At 38.7% G+C, this 17,568-nt stretch overlaps 1 protein-coding gene across 10 annotated transcripts in view; it reads right to left on the bottom strand.

The window, feature by feature from the left end:
* Window positions 1–586: 586 nt before the first annotated feature.
* Window positions 587–17,568, bottom strand: part of PPFIA1 (PPFI scaffold protein A1) — a 52,939-nt gene continuing 35,957 nt past the window's right edge. For 5 of the 10 annotated variants that reach the window (XM_088175316.1, XM_088175317.1, XM_088175315.1 and 2 more), the window contains 11 exons: window positions 12,403–12,484; window positions 12,080–12,280; window positions 11,234–11,296; window positions 10,685–10,711; window positions 9,131–9,306; window positions 8,935–9,032; window positions 7,865–8,040; window positions 7,258–7,326; window positions 5,644–5,809; window positions 4,342–4,412; window positions 587–2,972 (listed from right to left, as the gene is read on the bottom strand). In XM_088175316.1, the coding sequence (XP_088031442.1) occupies window positions 4,354–4,412; window positions 5,644–5,809; window positions 7,258–7,326; window positions 7,865–8,040; window positions 8,935–9,032; window positions 9,131–9,306; window positions 10,685–10,711; window positions 11,234–11,296; window positions 12,080–12,280; window positions 12,403–12,484 (1,117 nt within the window). In that variant the 3' untranslated portion in view covers window positions 587–2,972; window positions 4,342–4,353. The remainder of the gene's footprint in view (window positions 2,973–4,341; window positions 4,413–5,643; window positions 5,810–7,257; window positions 7,327–7,864; window positions 8,041–8,934; window positions 9,033–9,130; window positions 9,307–10,684; window positions 10,712–11,233; window positions 11,297–12,079; window positions 12,281–12,402; window positions 12,485–17,568) is intronic. The other 5 variants (XM_088175318.1, XM_014878815.2, XM_088175321.1 and 2 more) reach the window with 2 other exon arrangements.

Genomic DNA, 17,568 nt, shown 5'->3' on the forward strand with positions numbered 1-17,568 from the left:
TTTTTTATCAGTGGGCAAAAGGTTCCCCCGTGGCTGGCATCCCCCAGAGGATCCCAATGAAACGGATGCCAGAATGGAAGCTACGGGGTTTTAAACCACTGTGGTAGGAGGTGCTGGTTTGTCCGCTGTTAGCATCTTCAAGAGGAGCAAGGAATGACATTTCCAGCGAAAAAAACCCCATGTTCTCCAAATCCTGGCATGATAAATCACTACTGTCTATAAGACACTGCTACAGCAGTTCAAAAGACAGTTAAAACATATGTTTTGAGAGTCTCTTTAAACATGCAAAATTGCAAGTTTAAAGTTCACTCAGATAATTCTGAAGCATGCAGACAGGATGCATGGTTTAATTTTTACAGCCCTCTTTCCACCTAAAGCCTTTAAAGACATTTGGCAATTTACAAAACGTTGTATTTATTCAAGTATTATCTAAAGATCACTGCAACAGACCCAGGTGCCTTTTCCACATGCATGGTTTTTTTTCAGCAGGGTGTGTGGGAGTCATTAAAATTGAGCAAGACACGTTTTTCTGGATCTCTCCAGCACAGCTCTGCTGTGTAACTCAGAAGGAAATCACCACACACAGTTTTGCCAGTTTGTGAAAGCTTTCGCCATTTCACTCATTTATTCTACCTCTCGTGTCAGTTCCATTGTTCCATAACAGTTAAGGTTTTACAGCCTCGAAATAATAAACGCATTTTCTGTTCACATTTTACAAGTCTATCCCGCATTGGTTTCACTTTTGAGAAGCAACAATACATGACTTTGAACACCTACTATCACATCAGTGACCAGCAACGCCTAGGCAAGGTTTCTCTAAACAGCAAAGTTTAGCTGAGCAGTGAGTCAGGATTTCCTTCTGCAGTTCCATTTTAGTTTTTTTTTCTAGAAAGATAGATTCTCTGAGAATATAAAAGAGACTGCAAATGAACAGACAGCAACTCGTACAGACAAGCCAGACAAACAGAGATGCATCACTGAACAAGGTTTAGAGCATCCATGGCAGTGTTTCTCCAGGCATTCCACATCCTGCTGTGGAGGGCATGATAAAATACACTTCACTACTGCTTCCATTATTCTGCAACTTTATCCTTCTGTCTTCTACTCAATGAAATGGTTTACAAATATATCAAAATGGACAAGAACAGCCCTATTGTGACCCCATTTTGCATTTCCCTCAACTCCTGTGTTTCTCCCCAAATATCACTATGGCCATGGTCTCTTTGTTACCATAGCAAATGTTGCTGCTGACTAGGACAGCACTTCCATCTTTACCATGTGGACCAGAATACACTGAAGTTGTGTGACAGGTCTGGTTTATTATATTAAAAAGCAAATCATAGCTCTAACTAGGAGTAGAAGTAGGCAATAAAGCAGTTTTTTCCCAGAAAACTGGTATTAATGCATGTGAACTTGAACAATTCCAAAGAAAATGTCACATCTAATGGAATATACTGGAGAAAGGTCATCTCATTTGAAACCAGATCTACAGGGCAGCAAACAATGATTAAGATGCTTTATTGACAATATCCACTCACTGCAAAAGTTTCTGCCTGCATACAATTAGATCTTAGCTTTTCCATAGTGTTTTATTGGCAGTGGAAAATGCATCAGTACTTTATTGAAAGCAATAAATAATACTGTGATAAAAATAGTTCAAAAGTAGACTGTACATATTGTTACATAATCTGAAAATACACAAAAGATTAATAGAAAAACAGAACAGTAACAATGAATTTCAGTTTTACAAGCAAGTTAAAAGTGGAAAACAAAATAAGAAAAAAGACATGCTATATATATTGTTGCATAATAAATAATGCACCATCTGAACAGATTCTTGCTGGCTTTTTAATATGCCATTTACAAGTGTCAAGATACATTTTCTACTCATACAGTCCAACATGGCTACAACCATCCAAATTAAAGTCCAGACAAGTCTTTAGAACAAGTTTACAAAACACATAGGATGACTTACATAAGAAAAGTAAGGCCTTTATTAGAAGATGCACTGCTTTACTTTTCAGCCCATTGTACCTTCATCTTTCACTACTCATTTGTGAGGCTGCAGTGCTTTAGGATTGGTCCATTAAAACTGGTTCCACCAGCATCTTTCCACCAAGTGTTTTCAAGCAAAAAGGTCTAGGACAAAAAAAAACCTCTCTGTGGCCTGTGGCTCACGACCAGGAATCATTATGAAGTCTTTCTTCCTCAGGGAAGGGAAAGCAAAAATAAAAACAGTCCTTGGTTTATGGCTTGTTTTCAGTCACTGCGAAGAGTCGCTACACAAACACAGCAGAGGGTGTTAGGACTGAGGCAACACGTCCTGCAGGGTTAAGAGTTCCTCCCAGCTTTTCAAACCAGTTCTACTTTAAATAAAGACAAATTGCCACTACTTGACACATCCTCTGTGTGGAAAGGTACAGCTCTGAGAAGAACAACACTCGTGTACCGTCCCTCCTACGTCAAGAAAGGCTCACCTGAAAAAAGCTGGACTTGTTTTCAGATCTAAGCTAAGAGCTCCAAAAGACAAAATATATACTGCTCGGTGTCATGATACTTTTACAAAGGTATTAAAATCCTTTTCACCTTCAGTTTCATTATTAAAAAACAATGATAATTACAGTAACTGCATAATTTACAAAAACCCTATACTGGTCATAGGGACATATACATACAAGCATTACAGTACATTCAGTTGGAAAGACTAAAATTAGAATAAAAAATCAGCAATGATTTGATTTGTAGACTGAATAGAAACAGAAAAAGTAAGTAACTATATAAATGAGAAGTCACATAAATATAAGAAACATTTAGATTCTAAAATATTTTCTCTATAGTACTCATGAATTTATTTGCTAATTAAAAACTCTGTAATAAAATATCTCAAAGTGTCCATTTAACAAGTATTAACAGGTTAAGGGTTCCAAATGTTCAAAATGCTGCATATCACCGGTAGAAATAGTGTGGGTAAACTGCAAAAACAACAAACAAAAACAACAAACAAAAACAACACACAAAAAGAAAAAAAACACAGAAGATTCCATTAGCAGGTTTTAACAACTATTTCATTCCAAGAGTGTCACAAACGGCTCAGCAGTGATGCACTGAATTACTGCCATGCCATATGTTGGATATCATTTTATTGCCTCCTGCAATCTCCAGCTGCAATGCAAATAAAGCAGTGAGGGCAAATGTTCTGCCTTGAGGATTTCCATCCCACATCATCTGACTACAGAAAATCCTGAACCAGGGAGGAGAATCTTGGGGAGAAGAGACTTAAAACTTCCATTTCTTGCAACTAAAAATACTTTAAGAGAGCCCCTGAGATTATGAACTGACACACTCATATGGTGCTGTGTGCAGGAGTTTCTTCTCTCAGCATTTCATATCTAAGAACTCTTTAGAACTCAACTCATACATGCAAAAAGGTTCTGAGTTTGAGGAAGCAAACACATGAGTTGGAAGGGATGCTACCAGTAAGAAGAAAGAAGCTGCAAGCAGAGAAGACACACAGCTTACAGTCCATGAAAGATAGCAGTGAGGGGGAAAGATCCACTGAATTGATTTTTTTAAAATTCATTGTAGTTTAAAAAAACAAATGTTTCCAGACTTGCTTGCAAAATGAGAGAAGTACTGTACCAAGAGAAAATACAGCAGAGGCTGCTGCAGAGACATTCCAGATCCTGGAGAAAGACAGGACTACAGACCTTTCACAAGCCAGAATATTTGTATTTTCTGTTACAACACATTAAGCTGCCTTTTATCAGCAGCACTGCTCCCAGCTCCCCAAATTGAAGCTGCAGCTAGCTAAATCCAACCAGCCAGCCTAAGCCATCACAGTAGCATGGAGTGTCCAGGAACTGGAAATATCCCTGTAACAATTCAATACTGAAGATCCCTGTAACAATTCAATACTGAAGCATGTTTTAGTGGGACAACTCCGGCCAAACAAAGACTTTGAGAGATCAATAATCTGAGCTGCGGTGTCACACACTGGATGATTTTCTTTCCATCCCTAATTTATTCTCTTCTCCCCCTTTCCACTTCCACTAGCTGTGCTTCATCCAATCTTTGATTTCAACACTTTCTGCAGAGCTATTTTTAGCACAGGTCCTTTTGGAAGCTGTTTAAAAAAACCTCACAGGAGGAACACAGTACTGACAAAACCCAGTATTGCAACCCTCAGTCTTTGTTGTAAGAAATAAAGTCGGGATTTCCAATATAATAACCTACCCTGAAAACCTGGATTGTTTTTAAGTGGGTAAAAGCACTGTAGGAAAATCTCTGCTGTTTTATTTAATAAATAGCTGCTTCAGTGTTATTCCTACCAGCTTTACTCACCAGGAGAAGGCTTTAACAGGAGTAGGTCCTTACTGTAGCAGAATCCAATCTTTGTGTTCCTGATACACTGCCTATTCCAAGAAGCATGGGAAGACATGCAGAACACAGCATGCATGTTAGTTTTCAAAACAAAAAAAAAAAAACCTCCACAGCAATGGTGATTACAGCTTTGGTACTCACCCAACTCTAAGGTTACAAGTTAGAAAAGCAGAACTAATTTTACAGTTGGTATATTAACCACTTGTTGTTCCAGGGGCTAACAAAAAATTCTAAAAAAAAAAATCTGCTTGCCAACTAGCACAGAGAAATTGGCAATTTTGTACATTATTTAATACCTTATGTAGTTTGTAAATATCTAATATTTCAAAAAGAAAACGGTTTATATGGTAAAGACTTGGCTTACTTTCATTTACAGAATTTTCCACATAAATTCTGGTAAATATTTTGTGCTAGTGGCAGTATCTAAAATTTAGAAGAGCTTACTGAGAGTAGCATCACATGCAAAAATTGGTTTTTTTGAGCTTTATGAATAAATAAGTTTTCAGAACCTCAGGCAACTCCAACAGATTGTGTTCTCATCCTGTCTGTTCCAGTACAAAAAACATTTCATATTTGTTTCTATGTGTCTTTCATAAACTAAATTAAAGCCAAAGTTTATTCTTATGCTGCTACAGATACAGTTTTTAAACAGACAAGATCCCTCATGTGACAGGTGATCAATTTCCACTTCCAGATGGGATTTTTGGGGTCTGCTTTTGTTGGTTTGGTTTTTTTAAACTCATATCTGTGTGTGCACACATATACCCAAAGATCATTAAGTACACAGCAATGAATTAAACAATGATTTCAAATATGGTCAATACTGAACTGACCACTGCAGGGGGAGTAATGCACCTATTACTGAAGTTTTACTCATCTCAAAATTATCTGAGAGGGTTTACTCACATCATTTTTGAATGCTTTTTATTGCATTTCAGAAGTGGGGCTCATATTGGTCTAATTGCTACTAATCAGCAATTATGTATCATGTGATTAAAAGACTCTTACTAAGCTGTCACATTGTACTTTCCTAAATTACATTTCTATGATTCTCATTTTGTTACTCCAGTGATGTAAAAAACTCCACTCCTAGTACAGCTTCCTGAATGACAAAGCACCCTATGGTTAAACAGTGTTACAAATGAAACCATGCACAAGGCAGATGCTTTTATGCAGCAAAAAGGTCATTTGGACTTAATCCCCCTGGAATCTCAGGCAAAAAAAAAAAACCACAGCATGCTTAGAATTATACAAAATCAATACCATCAATCTGCATCTTCTTTGGCTGCATAGAGGGTGAAGACATGGAGGTTGTAACTCTGAAATTTGCAGGAAGAGTCTCTGCTGATCCAGCAGCTAAACCTCTTATGTCCTTTGGTCTAAACTTCTTTCTCCACGAAGGTGCTCTCCTAAAGCTCTTATCATCATCCTGTCATATTGACAAACAACATTAGCAGTGCAAAAAGTGTGGGATTGTTACTGACATTAAAAGGATTACTGACAAACTTAAGTAAATGTATCACCACTGAAGGAGGTGATTGTGAGGAAATAAAAAGTAAGTGTATTAAATACTGCATTGCCAAGCAGGGTTTTCCTTAAGCACTAGGGTAAATGTAACTTAATTACCCAAGTGCATTTTCTTTCCCTCATTAATATATTTGCATCTTTCAAGCAATATTCCCACCTCAGAAAATATAAAACTGTGTTTAGTAAGTGCAGCATAAGTCCCATTCCCAAAACCAGAGAAAGTATTATATCAATGCAAATATACCCACTGGGCAGCTCCATTTGCCAACTTCCCATTTAGAAACAATTCAATTCTTTGAATGCCGTTTTACCTCAGATTTATTCCCTTGTACAATTAGGAGATAAGTGTCTACATTATTTGAAGACATCTTCATGATCAAACTGCCCTGTGCCACTAGAACAGAGCAAACATCTGTTCCCTCAAAGCTCCTTTTGCAGTTTGAAATCTCCAAGGAAAATACTTTAGAAAACCATCGATGCTTTCTGATGGGTTGTTAAAACCTTGGTAAAGATGCAGATGGGAACAGAGCTGTCAGGTGCTTCCCCTTCCCCTGTCCTTTTCCTCATTGCAGCACCAATGATTTTGAGGCTGGTTTCCTGAGCTGGTTAACCACAGAAGGGTTTTGTCACTTCAGCTTTAATCTGGAACACTTTTGCCTACATGTGCTACCACATCAAATCCCATCAGCACCAAAGATGAGGCAGCACAGAGTTAATTAAAGCTCTCCTGGGGAAGTAACACCAGCTTGAATCTGTCCACTGAGCAACTTACAAGTTTAAAGATGGAAAAGATGGAAAACTCTCCTGTGTGCTGTGGGTGCACAGAACAGCTTCACACTTAGAGTTTTACACTAATTTCAATGCAGTTTATACAACAAGATCACAGGCTGCACAACAGAAATTACTTTGTGTTAACACACCTGGTAGTCTTCAGTATGAGTGAAAATTAACACGAGATTTCTTTAAAACCCCTCAAAGCTGTTTCAAATACTGCTCTTCAGAAAAAAGTGCCTTTCTCTATCACAGTTTGTTCATTGCAATGCTGGTCACTAATTTTCCCATATTTTAGGTAAAGAGGATTCAGCCCAAAGCACTACTATTAGATACTAATCATGTGAGCTAGAAAACCAAACTTGCATATCTTCCCAATACTTTCATATTCAAAGTCATCTTACCAAAATACACAAACCATGCTGTATTTAGAAACCCTCAGAGACAAGGAGTTTCAAGTTAAGGTTTCTGTCATTATTCTGTCAAAAACTTGAAGAGCTTCAGGCTAAATTCTTTCACTGAGAAGTTCTGATAAAGTTTCCAGGACCATAAAATGGGTCAACAACTCGAGTAACTTACTTCATCAAGTCTTCTGTCAGTGCCCATAGCAAGAAGGTTATTGAATTCCCTCTCCAGAACAGCACGAGCCTAAAGTTTGTAGCACGAAAGAAATGGAAGATTAGTAATTAGTAACCTATAATGATTAAAAAAACACAACAGGACTCAAATTGTTTAGTTCTTTCTTATCATATTAATAAACATACTTCATACTTGAAAGGTCAGTACTTGAAAAGTTACAATTTAATTTGTAACTTATTAAAAATTTAAGGAAGACTTAACAGCTCTCCTCTAGTTGTATCATGAAAGTTCATGATTCTGCCTCGAACTTAATTATTTCAGAGTAAAAACTAGCACACAACAAAAACGATGAGTTTCACACTACTGTTGTGAAGATGAACTGTGAGGAAAATATTAAAACAATTTTTTTCTCAAGCAAATTTACCAAAGAGAATTGCTATTAACAAGTAGAAAACCATTAGAAAAGCACAATTTTAAGTTTTTGTCTTGTGCGACAATGGACAACTTTGCCCTGTTAAAGTTTCTAGATGTCTTAACGGTGAAAAAAACCCAATCAGCTCCATTTTTAACCTTCCTAGGAGGCCTAAAGTGCCTCGTCCTTGCTTACCTGTGTGTTTTGAGTGGGGATTTGCAGCAGGAGAGCTAATGCATTGTAATCGAAGGACTCATCTAAGGCCACAAGTGCACCGTGAACGCCGCTCTCGAGCAGGTTATTCGCGTATTCCTTAAGGCCGATGGACACCACCCAGTGGATCATCCTCTCGTTGCTCCACACGAGGACATCTAGGGAGGCAAAACCAGAGCCAGGCTCGTTATAACACCACTCCTCTGAACCAAATCATCCACAGTCATTAACTGAATGATTGGACTGGTGTGGAAAGTAATAGAAGTCTGCTGGGAGAAGTTTCACACTGTAACTGAAATATCCCAAGGAGCAGCTCTGTAAAGGCAAGAGAGGCACCCACTCCATTTGGAAAGCTACAAACAGCCCACCAGCCACAACTCTGGCTTGGTTGCTGCCAGTTAGTTGTGACTCCTGGGTATGATCTCAGGCACAATTAGCAAGTTAATCACCAAAAGGTATCAAAGCTGTAAAAGGAAAGGGAAAGAGCAGGCACAGAATCTTCTAAGCAAGTTTTTAGATTCAGATATCAGAAAATACTTCTGCTGTTAGGCAAGGAACAAAATTTGTATGGGAAATCTTGAAAAAACATTAATTCCCACCCCAATTTCTCTTATTCTTTCACTCTTGTACAATAATCATCATGAATCTGTAGGATATAAAATACCTAAGTAACTTGGATATTTTTTCATCAACTGCTGAGCAATCAAAGTTACCAGCCACAAGCAACAGTAAAATCATGCAGATGTAAAGTTAGGTCAAAACAGGGGGAAAAGAAGAAAATAAAGATACCCCCCAACTTAACTCTCATTCTCCTAAACATTTAGTTTCAAACTTCAGAGCAGTATGAGTTTCAAAAATGTTCACATTTGTAGCATAAGTAAATGATTTAATGATGTGTTTTATCATTCAGTGTTCATAACCCACATCTACACATGCCTTGTGCACTTGATATTTTATAAATGGTTCCATCCTCTAAAGACTTTTCTTCGTTAATGAAGGCTGATCAGTGAAAACATGGCAGAATCAGACTGAGGTGAAGACAGTGCACTAACCTTTAATTTCATTCTGGCTTTCTTCTCTTTTTCTTTCCAGTTCTTTTCGATCATAATTCAGTCTTCGGAGGCACATAATTCCACATTGAAAACTGTTCCTGTTTGGACAGAGAAGAGAAAAAAAAATCGGAAAAAATATTTAGAGATAATGGAAACACTTAACTGTGGGTGAGGTCTCCAGCTTCAACCTCCTTACCTGTGAAAGCTGTCCACCATTTTCAGCTGCCCACGCAGGTCTTTTTTAGTTAAGTGGTCCAGCATCCGAGCATCCACCAGACATTCCATGAAGTAGCTGCGGTACTGAGGGAGCCCCAGGCTCGGCAGCCACTCGTTGCCAATCCACTCGTGGTTCATGTCACCATAGGCTAATGTCTGGTTTGGGAAAAAAAAAAATTAAGGGACAAGCTTATTGAAATGAGAAATGAGAAGAGAAAAAGCTGTTTTAGACAGCATAGTTTAAAGAAATTGCTTATTTGATTCTTAGTCTATAAAGATAAGCACATTACTGAATACTACATGTGGGTTTTCCAAAAAAGTCACCCCCATGAAGTAAAGCAAGTTCAGATATTCACATCAGCAAGTAAAACTGTCAATTTATATCAAGAAATAGCATGACAAAATATGCAAGAGCTAATAATATTTTTTAAAAAGACTTATCTACATGGTCGGATAGCAAAAGTCATAGAATTTAATTGAGATGTTGCAAATACTCTCAAAAACTGGGGGGGAATCTTATTTTAAAGGTGACTTTATACAGAAAAGATATCAGAAAAATAACTGCAGGCCTTTTAAAATACAGTTATCTATTTTCAGAAGCTGATAAAATCCTGCTACTGACGAATAAGCCATTCTAAATGCTAGTCCTTATCCTAAAAGAGACTTTTCTCATTACAGTTTTGATCTGCAACTCACTAGGCTTTTTTTAGAGAAAACATCTATCAAGATGAGAGCTTGTAACCATATATCTAATCATTCTTTGGGCAACAAAACCCAGAAGCTCCTTTTTTCAAAAGCATAAGAATTGATTTTTCTGTTAAATGTCAAAAGTTTTATTTCTCCTCTAGAGGAAGCACCTTCCAGAAAGGAGCAAGGCCACACGGAAATGCACCTCTCCAAGCCATCAGAAGGTGGAAGAATGAAAGAGCTCCTTACTCTGGGCTTGTTATCACTGACAATTAACAAATGAGTAGCTGAGATGTAGTTAATGGGACTTATTAAATCAGGTTTAAGCTGGAGGGCAGCCAAGCAAGAAGAGCCCATACTGTCCAAAGATATGGATTATGGGTAAATGCCAAGTTTTGTTTCCATCCCTGTATAAATACTCAGCTACATCAATGCCTGAAAATACAAATAGGATTTGCCACCACTTTAAGGCAAAACAATCAATCAAGGGGGATTACAGAATTAGTGCATAGAAATCTACTTAACCATCCAGGCCCAGGGTATCTTGTGGCACACCTGGGATGGTGGCTGGGTTGGACAGGGACTTTCTGCACAGAGTAGATATTCCTCTTGGAATTCTGGCTTCCTCAGAGAGCCATCCCCCCAAAACATTAAAATATTCAAATCACATGTATTTCCCAAGTGTGCATTGTAGTGAGATAAGCCTGCAGGCTTCCCCCTCTCCCCATCCCCAGGTCAGACCCAGAATCATTAGAAGATGCTGGCCTAAAGGAAAAACAGATTCTTTCATGCTCTAATGATTATGACAGTTTACATACAGTCTGTAATATTAGATAAAGTTTCCAACCTGAGCCCAGCTTCCCTCCTCATCTTCCTGTTAGGTGGTTAAGAAAGCAAAAGAACACACACATATTAGTGTTTAAGTTTAGTAGGGAGGTCAAAGTTAATGGTGCACTGCAAGACTCTAAATCTACTGCATACCAAAACAATCTAGATAAAGCAAGCATCATGCAGTGTAAAAAATTATACACAAGGCACTTTTTTTTGTATGAGAAGTTGCAAGCCCCATCTACTGATTAAGTTTTCTGGAGAGAAGAAATTTCTGCACCAATAATTCAATTTGTCTATTTGTCAATCAAGTCAGAGGTCCATTTTATTAGATTTTTGTTTACAATCTTATCAACATTGATTTTTTTTTCCTCCCTTCTGGAAAAAAAGCGATCAAGATGCAGATTACAAGGTTAATAATTAGAAGAAGCAATAATCCAGAATTTTAGTGCGTTATTTTGAAGAAAAAAAAAGAAAAAGAAAAAAAGACCAAAAAGTACTTGATTCAAATGTTCAAGAAGTGGGAAAAGCACTCTAAGGAAGAGAAGTGGCAACACTGTAAACTAACCGTTTGTTGTGTGGCTGTAAGATTTTCCATCTCTTCATGTGTTACCCAGACATTTCCCGTGGTCTAATATGAGCCCACAGGGAATCAATCCCATCCAGTGAAAGGAAAGCAGTAACAAAGAGGAGAGGTTGCAGAACAGATAAGCAATCGGTACATGTAAGGAGCAGGCATGGGCAAAGCAATGGTCTCTAGGTCAGGTACAGCTACTGACAGTCATGGCATGCAATAAAAGCCTACTCACAGGGATCAACTTCCTTCATACATATTAACAGATATTAACAAAACCGAGCAGCAGAAACGGCTGACAGCATTTAATTAATGGGTAAACACTCGGCTCTGCTCTAATCCGAAAAATACATTTGTAATCTAGCACATAACTCCAGGAACAACTTCAGACTGCAGGGCAGCCAGACTCATGAGAGAAAATTCCCACTAACTGCCTAATTTAATTTTAGAGAGACAGGTAACTCCTAGATGATGTAGTTTGAGTTATATGGAGTTAATGGCTTTATAGCTGCATTAAAAGAGCCTCCAACTATCCTACAAATTTCTGTACGCAGTTGTATGCTTCATCTTGTATTTTAAATTCTCTGGAGGCCAAAAGATGAGGCAAATAACACATACTCTAAATACTTTGGATTGCATACTTAGACTGAAATAAACTTCTCTCTTCCTCAAGAAAGAAAATTGCAGTTATTCCTTTAATTAATTTCCATGAAAGGAAGGAACAACCTATATTTAAATAATATGTTCCTTTCCAGAAATTCTTAGTAGAAGTTCAGTTCTAAGTTAACAGTCAAACAGTGGGGAAATTCTAGGTGTTTAATGGTGCAGGAGTTTCCTTACCGTCCTGGAGGTGGGAGGGGCAGAGGGGCTGGTTAGGGACATGATTTCCTGGATGGCCAGGCGGAGCTTGAGCCTGTGCAGGGGATTGCTGATGCCGATTTCGCGCTGGATTTCCGTGTCAGACAGGGCTGACATGATAGCACCGCTTTTCACATTGGCTCGGCAGGCAGCCACGTACCAGGCTGGCATCCCCACCCACAGCTGGAACACAGACAGAAGGAAGTGAACGGGATATGGAAAACATTCCTGCCTCCAAACCCACACAGTTTTTACAAGTCTGTACCGATGAGGGGCTTTTTATTCATTTTGGGAGGACCACTCACCTCCAGCCACACCACCACAGTGGGCCCATCCCACTGTGCAAAAGGCAAACCTTGTCTTCTGGCCTCCTCCAGCAACTCATGCCTACAGTTACAGAAACAGGCATTAGTTAGAATGGACAGTACAATTCCAGTGCTGCACTCACTTCACTATCTTCTTTCCAATAATTAACTTATTCCTTTCCCAGCCTTATATGATCCACCCTCCTCAGGCAGGTACAGCACATGTACAAAGACTACACAGGGATGAAAGCTGAGCTGGGCAGGAAATCTGAGAGCAGCAGAGATGTGGATCTTGCCTTTCAGAACCTGGTGTCTGAAGCCACTACTGACACTCTACCCAACACTCTCAAGCCAAAGTGGAGATGTCAGGCTGATTTGGCAATCAGATTCTCAGCTGCTCCGTTTTCTGCCCAGCAAAGCTGAACCAAAGTAGTCATTTCTCCTCAGCGTGTACATGCCTGTCCATCAGGGCTGCACACTGGGACAGTGACCATTTCACTGGTGAACCTCAGCCTGTCACAACATGAGGCACAGCCTCACACAACCAGAGTCGTGTTTGGCAATTCTACCCTGACAGGCTTTGTACTGAAACTCCGCTTTTATCTCCCCTGATGACACCATTTCCTTTGTTGTTCTGGAACAGAAGCGTCTGAGGTTTAATATTGACAATTCAGCTTCCAGAGACAATGGAAGCTCACAAGGTCCCTATAAACAGCTGCCGAAATTGTTTGATAAACTAAAGGACAAAAAACTAGAACTGTGGGTATAAGCATGCAATGCTGCTTGGATATGCCTGGCTGAAAACATGGAGAAAACAAAAAAACCACCATTTTACACTTCCTTTGAAAGCCAGTTGTATATGGTTAAATCCCCACTCATTCCCCTTTGAAAATCTGAAAAAACAACTTCACCTAATTAGACTGATTTTACTGTTCTTTATTCATGCCTGTAAGTGTAGAATTAAGATACGCAGCAATGCTACAGATTTAAGATCCTATATTATGTATTTACCATTTTCTTACTATTTAAATCAAATAAAATCTTGCCTTTTCAACTGTCTCACTGGATAGATCTAAGATGATAACACTTTTAGAAGTGTATCAAAATACACAAGGCACCTTTAAGAGAGATTACTGACAGACAAGGAGCTGTTTTGCTACTCCTAGAAAATGGAAATGCAGCATTCAGCTCTTTTAGACATACCTAGGATCCTCACGTTATATTGGCAGGTAACTAAATATTAAGAATCAATCAATGAAGCAATAAACATACTAGCAACTGCTTTAATAGCTAGCAATTCCCCACCTGCACACCAATAAATTCCTATTGTTCTAAAAGAACCTCCCAGTAATTTGTCCTGATTAAATGTACTTCCCAGGAATGGGAAAAGGGGAGGAAGGAAGGCACTGCCGGACAACTGGTTACAAATAATCCTTCTAGGTACCACTTTGGCATCCATCCATTAGGGTGAAACAATGTTCAACAGTCAGCAGCTCAATTGCTGAATTTCACTCCAAAGAAGACTGTAAAAGCTTAGACATATTTATATACTTCAGAAAGAAACATATATTTCTAAATTGGGAATAAAGGATCAGCTATTTCCCTGCTACTGTGGAACACATTACATTCATTCCACAATTAATTAGCCCTGAACACATTTAGTTCTACTTCTCTTTGTTGTTTAAATATTTAAAAATTAGAAAAGTAAGTTAATAAGATCATATGAAACACTATTTGGTAAGAACAGAATAAAGTGCTTAATACTGTATTTGCCAGAAAGGAACACACAGTTTTTTCCAAGTACTTTAGCTTCCAGATTGGTGTCAATGCCTTTCTTTTTGGTGGTTGTATTGTGTGGAGTTCGAGAATAACAATATCGTTTCTGGTTGTTGTGTTAAGTCTCATTGCATACTTCATGGTAACCATGGAACAGTGAATCTTTTGGAGTAGAATACAAAGAATACATCAAAAATTTAAGGAGAAGTTATGATGCCAACTTGAAACTCATAGTGGTATTGTAGGCAGAAAATAATTGTGTGATGGAGGAAAACACATAAAAATAGAAACAGGGAAAAAAATGTTTATGAGATTACTTTATGCAGAAATTATTCAATGGATCCAAGGAGGAAAGCAACCATGAAGTGGAAAATTAATTGCAGAATTTGTTCACATGCAGTAGGAGATAAACTTGCTTGCACAGGAAATCCTTAACCCCAAAGCTCAAGATGTAGCCCAGGCACAAAACATCTCATAGGAAGAATTCAGAAGCAGCTGCTGTTTCATCTGCAAATGATGCATTGATGTTTTTTGCCTATAGCAGAGAACTTCCCTTTTGCCACTATCCCCTTCTAACTCCACCAAGACACTCACTGCATTCCAGTAAAATGTGATCAGATCCCTGAAAGATCACAACTTTGTTTGGCCAGGCCAACTGAGTCTCACCATTATCCCCAGCCATTGTACCACCTAGGAAATAGGTGCAAAATCCAGAATATTTGTGAGGAAAAAGTATTGCAGTGGCATCAGCAATTAACAGGTGGTACAAACCTGGCCCTGTGCCAAAAGAGTAGCTGGCTACTGGAACAACTCCTAGGTGACAAAACCAAGGGAGAGATGTCTGGAGATTTAATAAAAAACCTGGCTGAGCTTCCCTTGGAACAGGAGCCCAAACATGCTGCTGCAAGGGGGGAAGGCTTGTTGTTAGACACATTCCAGAGGCATCTCAAGCAGCTGGAGGGGACAAAAGCTGTGGTCACAGGAAGTGAGAAATGATGTCAAAGCTGCAGGTGGTGCCTGATGCAGCAGAGAGTGCACAGCACCCTCCAGAACCGTGTGAAGTGTCTGTGCTCAGAAGGGCTCTTGGCAGGAGAGCACACACTCACCCCACAAGGAAAATAAAGCAGCCCACAGCAAGCTCACTTTGTCACTGGATGAAGACAGCATGGGAATGGATCCATGCAGAGCTCATAGCCAGAGGGGAATGCTGTATCCCAGATTTCTTGGATGGAACTGAAGAGGACTGATTTGGAAGAAGTTCAGAACACAGTAAACACTGCAGTGTGGGGAAGAGAGTGATGCTGATGGAAGTGACAGAGCTTCAGGGTGTAAAAACTGAGAAGCAACAGTTGTAAAACATGAGATGGAAACAGGCAGAGCATGAGGGGATAGTTAATATCCTTACTCCAGACTGAGCTCGGGGGATGTAGTAAGTGTTTGGTGTGTGAGAGTTTTCTTTAGAGTAAATTTAGGGTTGCCTTCCTTTTTGATTAATACAGTACTGAGTTGGTTGTGCTGTACACAGAAAAGCACAAACACAATTGTGGCAAACATTGTCACTACCACAGCTCACACCAGAGAGGAACACAGCACTATAAACAACTAAGGCTTAGTAAACACCAAACAACACTTTTACAGAAATACATCTACCTTGGAAACACAAATACCTACTACTGCTAAACAACGTTCAAATCCCAGATTACTAAACTAATCTAAGAGTCTAATATTTCCACTATAAAAGCTTCACACCATGCAAATTAAGACAAGACACTGAACTACCTTTCATACTGAACTAGGTGACATTGGATTTATTTCAGCAACATTTTCATAATACATTCTTTTGAATCTAGTATTTCCTCTCATGATCATACTTTTTTGAAGAAAGGATAGAGGTTTTAATATATTGCTAAAAAATCCAAGTGACTTTTATCATACTTGCACAACAATCCTATATAAAAATAAATACAAACTTACCCTGATTTTGCACTACCACATCAAATGGTAAACAAAAGGAAAATAAAATAATGAAGGACAAATATAAAACTAGGATTAAATTGAACTCAAAGGCATACAGAAACAGACAAATAATGTGTACTGTAATTTAATTCTGTAACTATAAATAGGTTTTTGTTAGCAGACACTGAACACTGCCCTCAGCCTGTTTGTGCACATGCAAGCAGAAACCAGAAAGATAAATGAGCAAATAGGGATTAGAGACAGCTATAAATAGAATGAGCTCTTGTTGTTCCAAGCATTCAGGTAGCTGGAATTCTTTTTGCTGAATACAAGGTTTTGTAAGCAGTCAGTCAAAATCTGTTTTAACTTATCCTCCTCCAATATCAGAGTGAAAAGCAATTCAGAGCAGCTTTCCCACTTTTTCTTTTGATAAGGAGCATCTCAAGAAGGCAGCAAGGGATCTTTGACCTCTTGTGATAATATTGCTTCCCATGTTCAGAACACCCCTCAGGATTCTGAACAGCTGCATGAAAGCACCTTGGATTTTTCAAATGATCGTTCTAGATTGAACTAATTTCATTGAGTGCTAGAGAACAGAAGGCTCCAGGGAGCCCTTAGAGCCCCTTCCAGTACCTAAAGGGGCTGTGGAAGAGATGGAGAGGGGCTTTGGAAGAGCTAGGGAAGGCAATTCCAAACTAAAAGTTTTCATTTGTTTAGAAGAGACAGCTGCCTTTTAAGCAATCTGCAACTTGCAGCCATAAATTATGCTTTAAGTAACACCAGTATATTTTTGAAAAGCAGAATGTTTACAAGAAAAGCCATGATTTATCTGCAACTGCACTTCTTGCATTTCTTAAAGCAAGACAGTATGGATTATTTCACTTGAGAATGAAACTTGTGGCTGGTATTGAGAAATACCTATATTGCTCAAAGAACAGACCTTACCACTCTTTAGATATGACCAGACTAAAACTATTTATTCAACCAAGATGTGGTATGACTTTAAAGCGCTGTAGAAAAGGGAAAATACCAGCTCATAATAATATATGATTGCCTTCAGAGCAGCAGTCTGAAGAAAAACAGCTGAGCCTTCTGTTATCCAAACAAACCCACATTCCATTCCAACTTTTCAAACCAACACACTGCTGGTTTTCATTAGCAGCCACCAGGCATTATTCGTATTAGTTAACAGAACTTAGGTACTGCAAGAAATCCCTCTCAAAGGGAAAATTAGCACCCTTTCTTTTCAACATTTACTGTCTGTCCTCAGAAGGCAAGGAAAGTCTGATCTTCATCAGTTTTTTGACAGCTGAACAGAAGCAGCAGAAGTTTAAGGTATATGGCTCAGCACTGGGAGAAAAAAATGCAAGGAATGCCTGATCCTACTAATATAAATATGAGTGTTTCCTGTATCCCCATATAAGCATCAAGTCA

The sequence above is a fragment of the Sturnus vulgaris genome, chromosome 18, assembly GCF_052056855.1.
Source record: "Sturnus vulgaris isolate bStuVul1 chromosome 18, bStuVul1.hap1, whole genome shotgun sequence".
NCBI lineage: Eukaryota > Metazoa > Chordata > Aves > Passeriformes > Sturnidae > Sturnus > Sturnus vulgaris.